Source organism: Erythranthe guttata, chromosome 12 (assembly GCF_056151865.1).
Source record: "Erythranthe guttata isolate IM_541 chromosome 12, IM_541, whole genome shotgun sequence".
In the NCBI taxonomy this organism is placed as follows: domain Eukaryota; kingdom Viridiplantae; phylum Streptophyta; class Magnoliopsida; order Lamiales; family Phrymaceae; genus Erythranthe; species Erythranthe guttata.
The window spans coordinates 2,753,570-2,765,000 of NC_142544.1; the positions used below are offsets into that span (position 1 = coordinate 2,753,570).

Below are 11,431 nucleotides of genomic sequence, written 5' to 3' on the forward strand. Positions count from 1 at the left end.
AGAGAAAGTAATATACTATTCTTTTAGGTTTTTTATGAATAAAAAAATTGATTATAGGAAAACCAAAGAAAAATATTATGTCGACAAACATTGAATTATATTTGGTCTTAGATTCTGAGTATCTGACTAGTGACTGCAGTTCCTACGTAAATGTTGAATGTAATAATTTAAAAATTAATCAATGAAAGCTAAATAAAGAAAAGAAAAAAAGTGGACCAACTTGTAGGCTTTTCAAGAATAAAAAAGGGATCAATTAGGACTAGAGTTGTACTAGTTTCTCTTTCTAGGATCAAACATATTCCGAGTATTCTCTCTCCTAATTAAAAATGGCAATTGTCTTCTCTTCATGCTGGAAGCAATCCTCTTATCAATTTATTTCCCTGCTTTCTTCTGTCAAAAAGATGATGGAATGCCGCAGCCAAAGGCATGCTGGGACATGTCGGGGACATTTAACTGCGGCAACGTACGCTACATAAGCAAACCCTTCTGGTTCAAGCCCACGTGCCCCAGCCGCCCAGACTACGAGCTCATTTGCGAGGGCGGAGCCCCAATGCTGAACATCTCATCATCACAATACAGGGTACAGGAAATCGATTACGATGCCCACACACTCACGATCGTGAGGGAAGACTTGTGGGACAACACTTGTCCGGAAATCCTCCGCAACATTACCACAGACTTCGACGGCAACCTCCTCTACGATTACTTGCCAGAATTCAAAGAAAACAACGTCACTCTCTACTACGATTGCTTCGACAATCCTCAGTCTGGTGATCTCTTGGCGCAAATACCCAATACATTCAGCTGTGAAGATGAAACCGATACAAGAATCAATCTGTTCGACGTTACATCGGCGGGCCCCGGACCCAACATCACTTGCGCTGACAGTATTACCGTTCCGGTGACTGAGACGGTGGTGCGGTCTTTACGGACTCCGGAGCCTTCGTCCATCAACATTTTGCGTACGGCTCTTGCCGCTGGATTTTCCATCCGGTGGTTATTGGATGACAGTCCTCTTGTCCCCCCTCCGCCCCCTCAAGGTATTGTATATTAAAAAGATCTTGGTCAAGATATTGTATATTAAAAAATGAATATTCTTGTATTATCTTCCATTGATGCATATATTTTATTTTTATCTATTTTGTATGTCTCCTAATAGTAGAGAGATACTCCCTGGCGGATCTAGGCCAATTTTGAATTGCGATTTTTTTTCCTAAAATAATACAACATCGGGTAGCTTAAATTTTTGGGGCCCAGGGGCATCGGTTTCATAACAAAATGGTAAAATAAGTAAATATTTACCGACTTTATTTAAACTGAAATGTTAAATCCCGCACTAATTTTACCAAATCATACACATAACTAAAAATATTTATATCTCTAAAATCTTCTCTTCTCCTTCCCCACCCTTCTTCTTTTTCCCTAACTTTTTCACAAAATCACACACTAAAATCGTCCCTAGCATTCCAAGTTCGAATTTAACAAAAAAATTTACATGTTCAAACTAAAATAAAGTTGGAATTTGAGGAAAAAAATCAAATTGATATGAATTTGAATAATTAAACAGGCTTAATGAAATCGAATAAATATTAATTAAAACTGAACACATTTTTTTATGATTATTCACGTAAAAAAAATAATGAGTTTTGAGTGACTTGGATAAAATCATCTTAGAGAGAAGCTAGAGAGAATATGAGTAGAGAGAAAATTGTTTTTTAATTTATGTGTGGGATTTAGTAAATTTTAGTGTGGGATTTAGCACGCCCCTTTTATTTAAAATAGTATAAGTTTTAACCATAATATTTCATAGTGAAAAGATAAATGTGAAAAAAATATGTAGATTTATATGTATAAGATTATGGACAAAAACAAAAGTATTAAGGGGTCAAATTTTATATTTACAAAAGTTTGGGGGGCTAAAATCTATTTTTGTGAAATATTAATAAAAAATACGTGTACAAAATAATTATTGTCGGAGCCACAGCTACCCCCGCCCTAAAGTAGTAGTAGTCACATTTTTAAGGGCATTATACAGATAAGCCCATCAATGGGTATTTATTCATAAAGGGGGCCAGACAAAAAACTCTTTTACAAAAAAATCTACACATTGTCCGGAGGCTTGTAAAAGACTAAAATAGCCCTTCACATTTTAATATGCTCCAATTTCATCTTTTAATTTAATATAACCTCAATTTGACCCCAAATTTCACAAATTATTCAATTTTGACCAAAAACACAATTTTATGGACAATTTCGTCCATCACCGCCGTTGACCGCCAGTCTCCGGTGTTGACTTTTTTTTTCTTCTTCCTGATTTTTCCGCCGGTCTCCGGCGTTGAATTTTTCGATTTTGTTTTTTTGTTTTTTTTTCTTCCTGATTTTTCCGTCGTCGGTCTCCGGCGTTGACTTTTTCGATTTTTTTTTTCCAATTTTTGTTTTCTTTGACATCTTTTTGCCCCCGTTTAAACAACAATATTGTGTGGTTGACAGTAATATTAACTATATTACTGTTAAACACAGTAATATCAACTATACTATAGTTTAACACAATAATATTGTTACATTAATCTCTAGCACAATAATATTAACACAACAAAAGTCATTATTGTTTTGTAATAGAGTAATTTTAATATGTTGACCGTTCAACAAAGGTAAACATAATAAAAAGCCAAAAGAATTAATATTACTGTGGTTGACAATAATATTACTGTAACAACAGTAATATTACCGTCAACCACAATAGTATTATTGTGTTTACAGTAATATTACAATAGTAGACAGTAATATTATAACGTTACTCCGTCAACAACTCAAACAAAACAAAAAACTCAAAAAAATAATAATATTGATGTGGTTTACTGTAATATTATTGTCTTTAATTACAGTTATATTACTGTCAACGACAGTAATATAATTACGTTGACTTGTCAACAAATCAAACAAAATAAAAAATAAAAAATCCAAAAAAATAATAATATTGTCGTTGACTCTAATTGTACTGTCAACGACAGTACAATTACATAAATGTTATGTCAACGACAGTACAATTACGTTAATGTACTGTCAACGACAGTATAATTACGTTGTTGTACTGTCAGTGACAGTATAATTATTGTTAGTGACAGCACAATTACGGTCAAAGTTTAGCGGCGGGCGTAAAAAAACAGATAAAAAATTTATGAGAAAAAAAATCACTAAAAAGAGTCAACGCCGGAAACCGGCGACGGAAATTTTCTTTTTTGAAAAAGTCAACGCCGGAAACCGGCAGTGGAAAAAACAGACCACAAAAAAAATCGAAAAGTCAACGCCGGAAATGGCGGCAAAAAAATATTTTTTTAAAAATAAAGATTTTTAAAATAAATATTGAATTTTTGTGGTCAAAATTGATTAAATTGGGGTTACAATTAAGAATTAGGTGTAAAGGGTTGGGGGTAATTTTGTCATATACATTGATTTTTCTTTAATTTATTATAAATATTAAAGGTATGGGGGAAAAAGAGAGAGAAAATTACATTTTTCGTCCTCATACTTTACCCACTTTTCCAAAATTGTCCCTAAACATTTTGGAGTTACAATATTAGTCCTTAATCATGCCATTTTTTGACAGAATTGGTCCGCCGTTTATATTTGCAATTAAATTGGATGAAAAATGACATGTGCCTCTCACATGCCTTCAATTCACAACACTACATGAAAATGAACTTTTAACAAAATGGATTGCGTCTTGTTAAAAAAAAAATTCATAACTAAAATTTAATTGAAATTCGAAATTATGTACATTCCAAAAAACAAAATCGATATATATATATATATATATATATATATATATATATATATATATATATATATATATATATATATATATATATATATATATATATATATATATATATATATATATTGATTTAAAATATTTTGAGAAATATTCTTCAAGCGATTGAAATATTGTTTAAAAAAATGAAATATTGCTTTCAAAATCAAGATTTTCGGAATTCAAATGAAAACATTGTTTCAAAATAAAATAAAAATTCGATCGGAATAGGCGGGATAAGAAACCTCCATTCCAATCTTCACCCTTATTTAATAATGTAAAACTCGATAAATTGTTTCAAAATATTTTTAGAAGTATTGTCTAAAAAATTAATATAATGTTTTAAAACCGGGATTTCTTAAATCCGAATGAAAAATATTGTTTTAAATAAAATAAAAATCTGAGCGTAATAGGGGAGTAAGAAAACTCCGTTCCAATTTTCACCCTTATTTAATAATCTAAAAATCGATACTTTTTTCAAAATAAATTCAGAAATATTTAAAAAAAAAAAATCATAATATTGTCTAAAAAAATGAATATAGTGTTTTAAAATTGGCATTTTCGGAAATTGAATGGAAATATTATTTTAAAATAAAATAAAAATTCGATCAAACTAGGCGGAATAAGAAAACTCCGTTCCAATTTTCACCCATATTGAATGATTTAAAACTCGATATATTGTTTCAAAATTGGGATTTTTGGAATTGTCTAGAGGTGAAAATTGGAATAAAGATTTATAATTCCCCAATTCCTGTCGGGTTTTTTTTTTATTTTGGTTTGAAACGATATTATTTAATCGAATTCGAAAAATGCAAATTTTGAAACAATATTTTAAATTTTAGACTATATTGTGATTTTTTACAAATATTTTCGAAAATATCTTGAAACAATTTATCGAGTTGACTTTTTGGAATTTACGTGATTTCGATTTAATATTAAATTTTAATTAAAAATAATAACTATGAAAAATTTGTTTTAACAAGATGCAACGTGTGTTGTTAAAAGTCCATTTTCATGTAGTGTTGTAAATTGAAGGCACGTGAGAGGCACATGTCATTTTCCATCCAAATTAACTGCAAAAATAAACGGCGGACCAATTCTGTCAAAAAATGGCATGATTAAGGACAAATATTGTAACTCCGAAATGTTTAGGGACAATTTTGGAAAAATGGGTAAAGTATGAGGACGAAAAATGTAATTTTCCCGCAAAAGAGATATAGCCCCTAAACCTAGAATAACAAAGATGGTTGGTTAGGGACTTATGCACAAAAACCCCCATTTTTAAAGAACTTTTAATTTATATTTGTCGCATTTCAATACTAAATTCAGGCTCCGCCTATTCTTATTTCAATCTCTCGGCCCTCCTATTTACCATTTTGAGAATGTTTAGCTTGTATTTTCTATTTTGGTTATATATATTGAATCTTTAAGTAATGAAAGTTATATTTCATTGGAATTAATTACTTTATTTCGACAAGGTATGCCTCCTCAGTCGACCCGAGCTCCTTCACATGATTCCCCTGAAAGTGACGACGGAAATCGTCACACGGGACACGGTATGCACAATGTTTTGATTTTCTTCCGTTTCCTTTTCTTCTTGAAAGTTGGGAGGTTTATAAGGTTGGGTTAAATACAAATTGCACCCGTGTACTATCACTAGTGTCGTATATACCCATGTATTATAAAATGCGATAAAATGGCCTGCCATTAAACTATGTTAAATAATCCGTCAATTTTCAAAGTTGACCGAGCATTGCACTAGATGTTAGACAATTTCAGACGAAAATACCCCTATGGTTGTTTATAAAAAGTGTGCCTCTTTTTTTCTCTATTGTACTCAATTTACTCTCAATTTTATTCATGTTTCTTCCTATTTTTATTTTCCACGACCTAAAACTTTCACCCAAATATTCTTGAAAAAAAAATATTTTGAAAATTATTTATAATTTCCTTTTAAATTTATGAAATGTTGCAATTTTGTTCCGAGTCTAATAATATCACCCAAAATTTATGAGTTTCTTTTATTTTGGATAATATTTTTGAATTCTTTTTAGATTTCTGAAGAAAAAAAAAATTGAACTTTCAGCCTAAAAACTGTCGATTTAAAAATGCTTCCCGTAGTTCTAATTCTCCAAATTCATGCATTTCATTTTTTACGTCCAAACACTACAAGGCATATTTTTCTAGAACCACTTGTCGATGCCACCGGAGTGTTCCGTAATAAAGTAAAAAAATGGCCAAGTAATAAAGTCAAAGAATGCCAATTTATATCATATAAATGTAAGGGTAAAAATGTAACTACGCTACACAAACTAACGGTGTTAGAGATTTGAGGGTTAACCGTTAAGTTGAGGGGCCATTTTGTCGCATTTTGTAGTACAGGGGGTATATGCGACTCTGGTGATAGTAGGGGGTGCACTTTGTATTTACCCCTATAAGGTTTACATGTTTCTTTTTTTAATTCCCAAGACCAAATTGCAGGACAAAAGCTTGCTACCGGGATGATTATAGTAGGTAAAATCCTTTTCTTCATTTTGACTTATTATATATATGTTTACGTACCAGCTAGTTTTTATATATATCCTACCACTATATATATGCAGTGGTGCTACTTACTGTAACCGGTGCGGTTATAGTGTCCATTGTCATATGGTTCTACCTAAAAAGACGACATTCGCAAGTTGGCTCTAACCAGAAATATAACCAAGATGTCGAAAGTATTCTAGTCCAACATGGAATTTTGGCTCCAAAAAGATACAAATATTCAGAGATCAAGAAAATGACCAAATCATTCAATGAGAAACTTGGTAAAGGAGGATATGGTAGTGTCTACAAAGGTGTACTCCCTGATGGATCCCTTGTTGCTGTCAAGGTTTTGATCGAAACCGATAGCAATGGAGAAGAATTCATTAATGAAGTTGCTAGCATCAGTAGAACATCGCATGTTAATATTGTCAATCTCTTGGGATATTCCTTTGATCAAAATAATAGATCTCTAGTGTACGAATATATGCCAAAAAAATCTTTGGACAAGTACTTGATAAATGATTGTCCACTGGATTTAGACAAATTGTGCAAGATTGCAGTTGGAGTTGCCAAAGGTTTGGAATATCTGCACATGGGATGCAATACTAGAATAGTTCATTTCGATATTAAGCCTCAGAACATTCTGTTAGACGAGGAATTTTGTCCGAAAATATCTGATTTTGGGCTTGCTAAGCTATGCAAGAAGAAGCAGAGTATATTATCAGTGTTTGGGACAAGAGGGACTATTGGGTATATTGCTCCTGAAGTATTTTCTAGAAATTTTGGAGGAGTTTCTCATAAATCTGATGTCTATAGCTATGGAATGATGGTTCTTGAAATGGCTGGAGCCAGAAAATTTGTCGAAAAGGAAGCAATTCAATCGAGTGAGAACTATTTCCCTGACAAAATCTACGAGTATGTAGTTGATGTCACCAGGAAATTAGACGATATTATGATTGATGGTGAAGAAGAAATTGCAAGGAAAATGTTTTTGGTCGGATTTTGGTGCATTCAGACATCTCCATCGGATAGGCCACCGATGTCTAAGGTTGTTGAAATGTTAGAAGGAAGTATAGAGTCCATACTAATTCCTCCAAAGCCACTTCTGTGTTATCCTAGTGTTCCGGATAAAGAAATTTCCTCATTTTCATCATACGTAGAGATAGAAAATTCCGCTGAAGATTAGGTATTTGATTTGGAATCACATATAATCACCCGAAATATCTAGAATGATTCATGATATGTAATTTTCTCAAATGTTATAACGAAACGATACACTTTTATAGATAGTCTCCCTCTATTCCTCTAATTATGCAACTTACTAAGGGGTTTCTTTATTTTTTGCTTCAATTAACTTTTAAAAGGTTGTAGCATTTTCACTATCATTGTAGGGGGTTGCACAAACATTAAGTTTTACAACTTTATTCAAGGTTTAAAAATTAATGTTTATGATCATCTTAAAGAATTTGAAAAGTCAAATGGTTTGTACAATTTAAGGGTTATATGTATCCTTATTTTACTTTGTATATTTCATATACATATGTTATTCCGTGTCATTATCTAAAAGTCCCGAGTTTTTAGTATTCGGTACCCATGTGCAATGTCTAATGGCTAACACAACCCCTATGTTAAAACAATTAGCATTTACCCTTCTCTAATGCGTTATATTTAGGACACCACTCTCTATCCGAAAAAGGTTCGTTAACTATAAGAAATGACTATATTACCCCTACGAAGATATATAATATTACTGCTAATAAAAAATCTTCCCTCAAATTGTGAAATAAACCCATTATAAAAAAAAGTATACTACATCACCCTTTATTTTAATAATTATTAAAAATAAAAAAATATGTAACATATCAAAAATTAAAAAATATATAAAATAGAACTAAATATTTATTTAAACAAAACATAATGCCAAAAATACATACTAAATGTAAAATAGTAAAAGAAAAAAGAAATTAAAAGAAGTCATCTTCTTCCCCACCCATCCATCCGTCCACCAACTCATCCACAAGTGAACTAGGATTCTATCGCACAACAACAATTGCAAACCCATGGATTCTACTTCTCACTCTCATGGGCTTGCCGAAAATAGGATTTGTGGTAATGGATTTTGGTTGGTTCGGAGAAGAAGGCTTTTTGAAAATATTAAGGACTAAATTGAAAGAGGGTTCTTTTTTGGGGTGAATCTGTAATTTTCCAAAAAAATAATTTAAAGGGCATTTGGGTCATCTCAGGGCAAAAAACACACTTTCAGTCGCATAATCGACGAGTGTAGTGCACAATCAACTCACAGGGACTTCATTGGCTTTAATTTCTCATCATAAGGGGTATGTGCTAATTGTTTTAACATAGGGGTTTTTTTAGCTATTAGACATTACACAAGGGTACCGAATGTAACTCTAAAAGTCCCACAACAATATATCATATAATTTTATTAGCAATAAGTAACACGATATGCGACTGAAGTGTGTTTTTTTCAAGGCAAATTTAGATGAGATAGGGTGTTTGGCTAAGCTTATAAGATTTTAAAAAGAGCTTATAAGATATTTAAGAGTTTTTCCAAAATATTTGGTAATTTAAAAAAAAAAAGATCTTAAACTTTATAAAAATAATTTGTTGGAGAACAAATAAGATTTGTTTTTAAAAAGTAACTCTACCCGCTTTTCGATTTAAGATCTTAAAATGAGTAAAAATATAGCAGATACGTTTATTATCCAAACACTTTAAAAAATTAATTCTAAAAATAAAATTTAACAGCCTATCCCTCTTAAAACATCTTATCTGACATAAGAGTTCATCAGGTGATGAGGATAAAATTGGAGAAGACAGTAGACTCTATGCCAGTGCGAGATTGTTTTTGAGAAAACAATCTTAGTAATATTGTTGTTCGGGAAAGTAATATTCATAATATTACTGTTCGGGAGAGTAATATTAGTAATATTGTTGTTCGGGAAAGTAATATTCATAATATTACTGTTCGGGACAGTAATATTAGTAATATTGTTGTTTGGGAAAGTAATATTCATAATATTACTGTTCGGGACAGTAATATTAGTGTCCGGGACAGTAATATTATTGTTTGGGACAGTAATATTAGTAATATTACTGTTCTGAAAAAAAAATTAAAAATTATGAAAATGGGGGTTAGTGTTATATAGTTGTTCAAATCCGGGGTCAATGTGCAATATGGATGAAGTTAGAGTATAATGGATGAAATCGATAAAAATCATATTATAGAGGTATTTTAGAGAAGGGAAAATTAGCAAGAACCCCCCACCCCCATCTAGGAAATGTGGTTAACAGAAACTCCCCCCTCACAAAAATAATTAGAGCAAACCCCTTAGGTATATTTCTAGCAAAATGAATTTTTAATAATCCCCAAACTACCCTTATAAAGCCCATACATACCCTATTCCTAATTTTCATTGTTTTATGGAGAAAAATTCATTAATGAAGTTGCTAGCATGAGTAGAACCTCGCATGTTAATATTGTCAATCTCTTGGGATTTTCCTTTGATCAAAATGATAGATCTCTAGTGTACGAATATATGCCAAAAAATAATCTTTGGACAAGTACTTGATAAATGATTGTCCACTGGATTTAGACAAATTGTGCTAGATTGCAGTTGGAGTTGCCAAAGGTTTGGAATATCTGCACATGGGATGCAATATTAGAATAGTTCATTTCGATATTAAGCCTCAAAACATCCTATTGGACGAGGATTTTTGTCCGAAAATATCTGATTTTGGGCTTGCTATATTATCAGTGTTTGGAACAAGAGGGACTATTGGGTATATTGCTCCTGAAGTATTTTCGAGAAATTTTGGAGGAGTTTCTCATAAATCTGATGTCTATAGCTATGGAATGATGGTTCTTGAAATGGCTGGAGCCAGAAAATTTGTCGAAAATGAAGCAATTCAATCGAGCGAGAACTATTTCCCTGACAAAATCTACGAGAATGTAGTTGACGTCACCAGGAAATTAGACAATATTATGATTGATGGTGAAGAAGAAATTGCAAGGAAAATGTTTTTGGTCGGATTTTGGTGCATTCAAACATCTCCATCGGATAGGCCATCGATGGCTAAGGTTGTTGAAATGTTAGAAGGAAGTATAGAGTCCATACTAATTCCTCCAAAGCCAGTTATGTGTAATCCTACTGTTCCGGATAAAGAAATTTCCTCATTTTCATCATATGTAGAGACAGAAAATCACGCTGAAGATTAGGTATTGATTTGGAATCACATATAATCACCGAAATATCTAGAATGATTCATGATATGTAATTTTCTCGAATGTTATAACGATACACTTTTACAGACAACCTTCCTCTTTTCCTCTAATTATGCAACTTACTAAGGGGTTTCTCTATTTTTCGCTTCAACTAACTTTTAAAAGGATGTAGCATTTTCTCTATCATCGTAGGGGTTGCACAAACATTAAGTTTTACAACTTTATTCAAGGTTTAAGAATTAATGTTTATGATCATCTTAAAGAATTTGAAAAGTCAATTTTTAGTACAATTTAAGGGCTATATGTATCCTGATATGTCTAATTGGGCCAACCTTCTAGACTACAATTTCTTTACCTATTGGGCCATGAGCCCAATATTGTAGATCACTACTACCGAGGTCCAATCATCTTCAAATAAGATTTTGGCCCGAAAATCTCAATTAATTAAACTTCAGCCCAACTAATGAGGTTAAATAACGACATAATTCATTTATTAAATGTACGCCCTATTATCTGAATAAGACCACGAGTCATATTTTCTCAACTATTTCTACAATCCGCACGTCTGACTTGAGCGTCGGAGGGGTTTCCGCCAGATCAACCCCGGCCTAGTTCACGTGTTCTCTATTCGCAGGTATCTTAGAACCATCTAGCATGTGAGCAGTGATCCACTTTGATCTCTCATCTCCTTCTTTCTCAACTACTTAAGGTGATCTATTTTACTTTGTATCTTTCATATACATATGCTTTGTTATTCCATGTCATTAGCTAAAAGTCCCGAGTTTTTTAGCATTCAGTACCCATGTATAATGTCTAGTAATGGCTAATAAAGCCCCTATGTTAAAACAATT

General features: G+C 32.2%; 1 protein-coding gene across 1 annotated transcript; it reads left to right on the forward strand.

Annotated features, from left to right (window-relative positions):
- The first annotated feature begins 409 nt into the window (after positions 1–409).
- Positions 410–10,574, forward strand: LOC148766219 (LEAF RUST 10 DISEASE-RESISTANCE LOCUS RECEPTOR-LIKE PROTEIN KINASE-like 2.5). Its single transcript, XM_088826821.1, has 4 exons — positions 410–1,040; positions 5,290–5,367; positions 6,415–7,407; positions 10,456–10,574. Exons 1-4 carry the CDS (start codon positions 410–412, stop codon positions 10,572–10,574), a joined length of 1,821 nt encoding a protein of 606 aa, XP_088682947.1.
- Positions 10,575–11,431: the final 857 nt, after the last annotated feature.

Bases quoted from the DNA above. Each gene is read 5' to 3' on its own strand.
- LOC148766219 (XM_088826821.1), top strand. From the start codon at position 410: ATGCCGCAGCCAAAGGCATGCTGGGACATGTCGGGGACATTTAACTGC. The intron at 5,368-6,414 runs GTATGCACAATG...ATATATATGCAG, and splicing joins AAATCGTCACACGGGACACG to TGGTGCTACTTACTGTAACC. The intron at 7,408-10,455 runs GTATAGAGTCCA...AAATGTTAGAAG, and splicing joins TGTTGAAATGTTAGAAGGAA to GAAGTATAGAGTCCATACTA.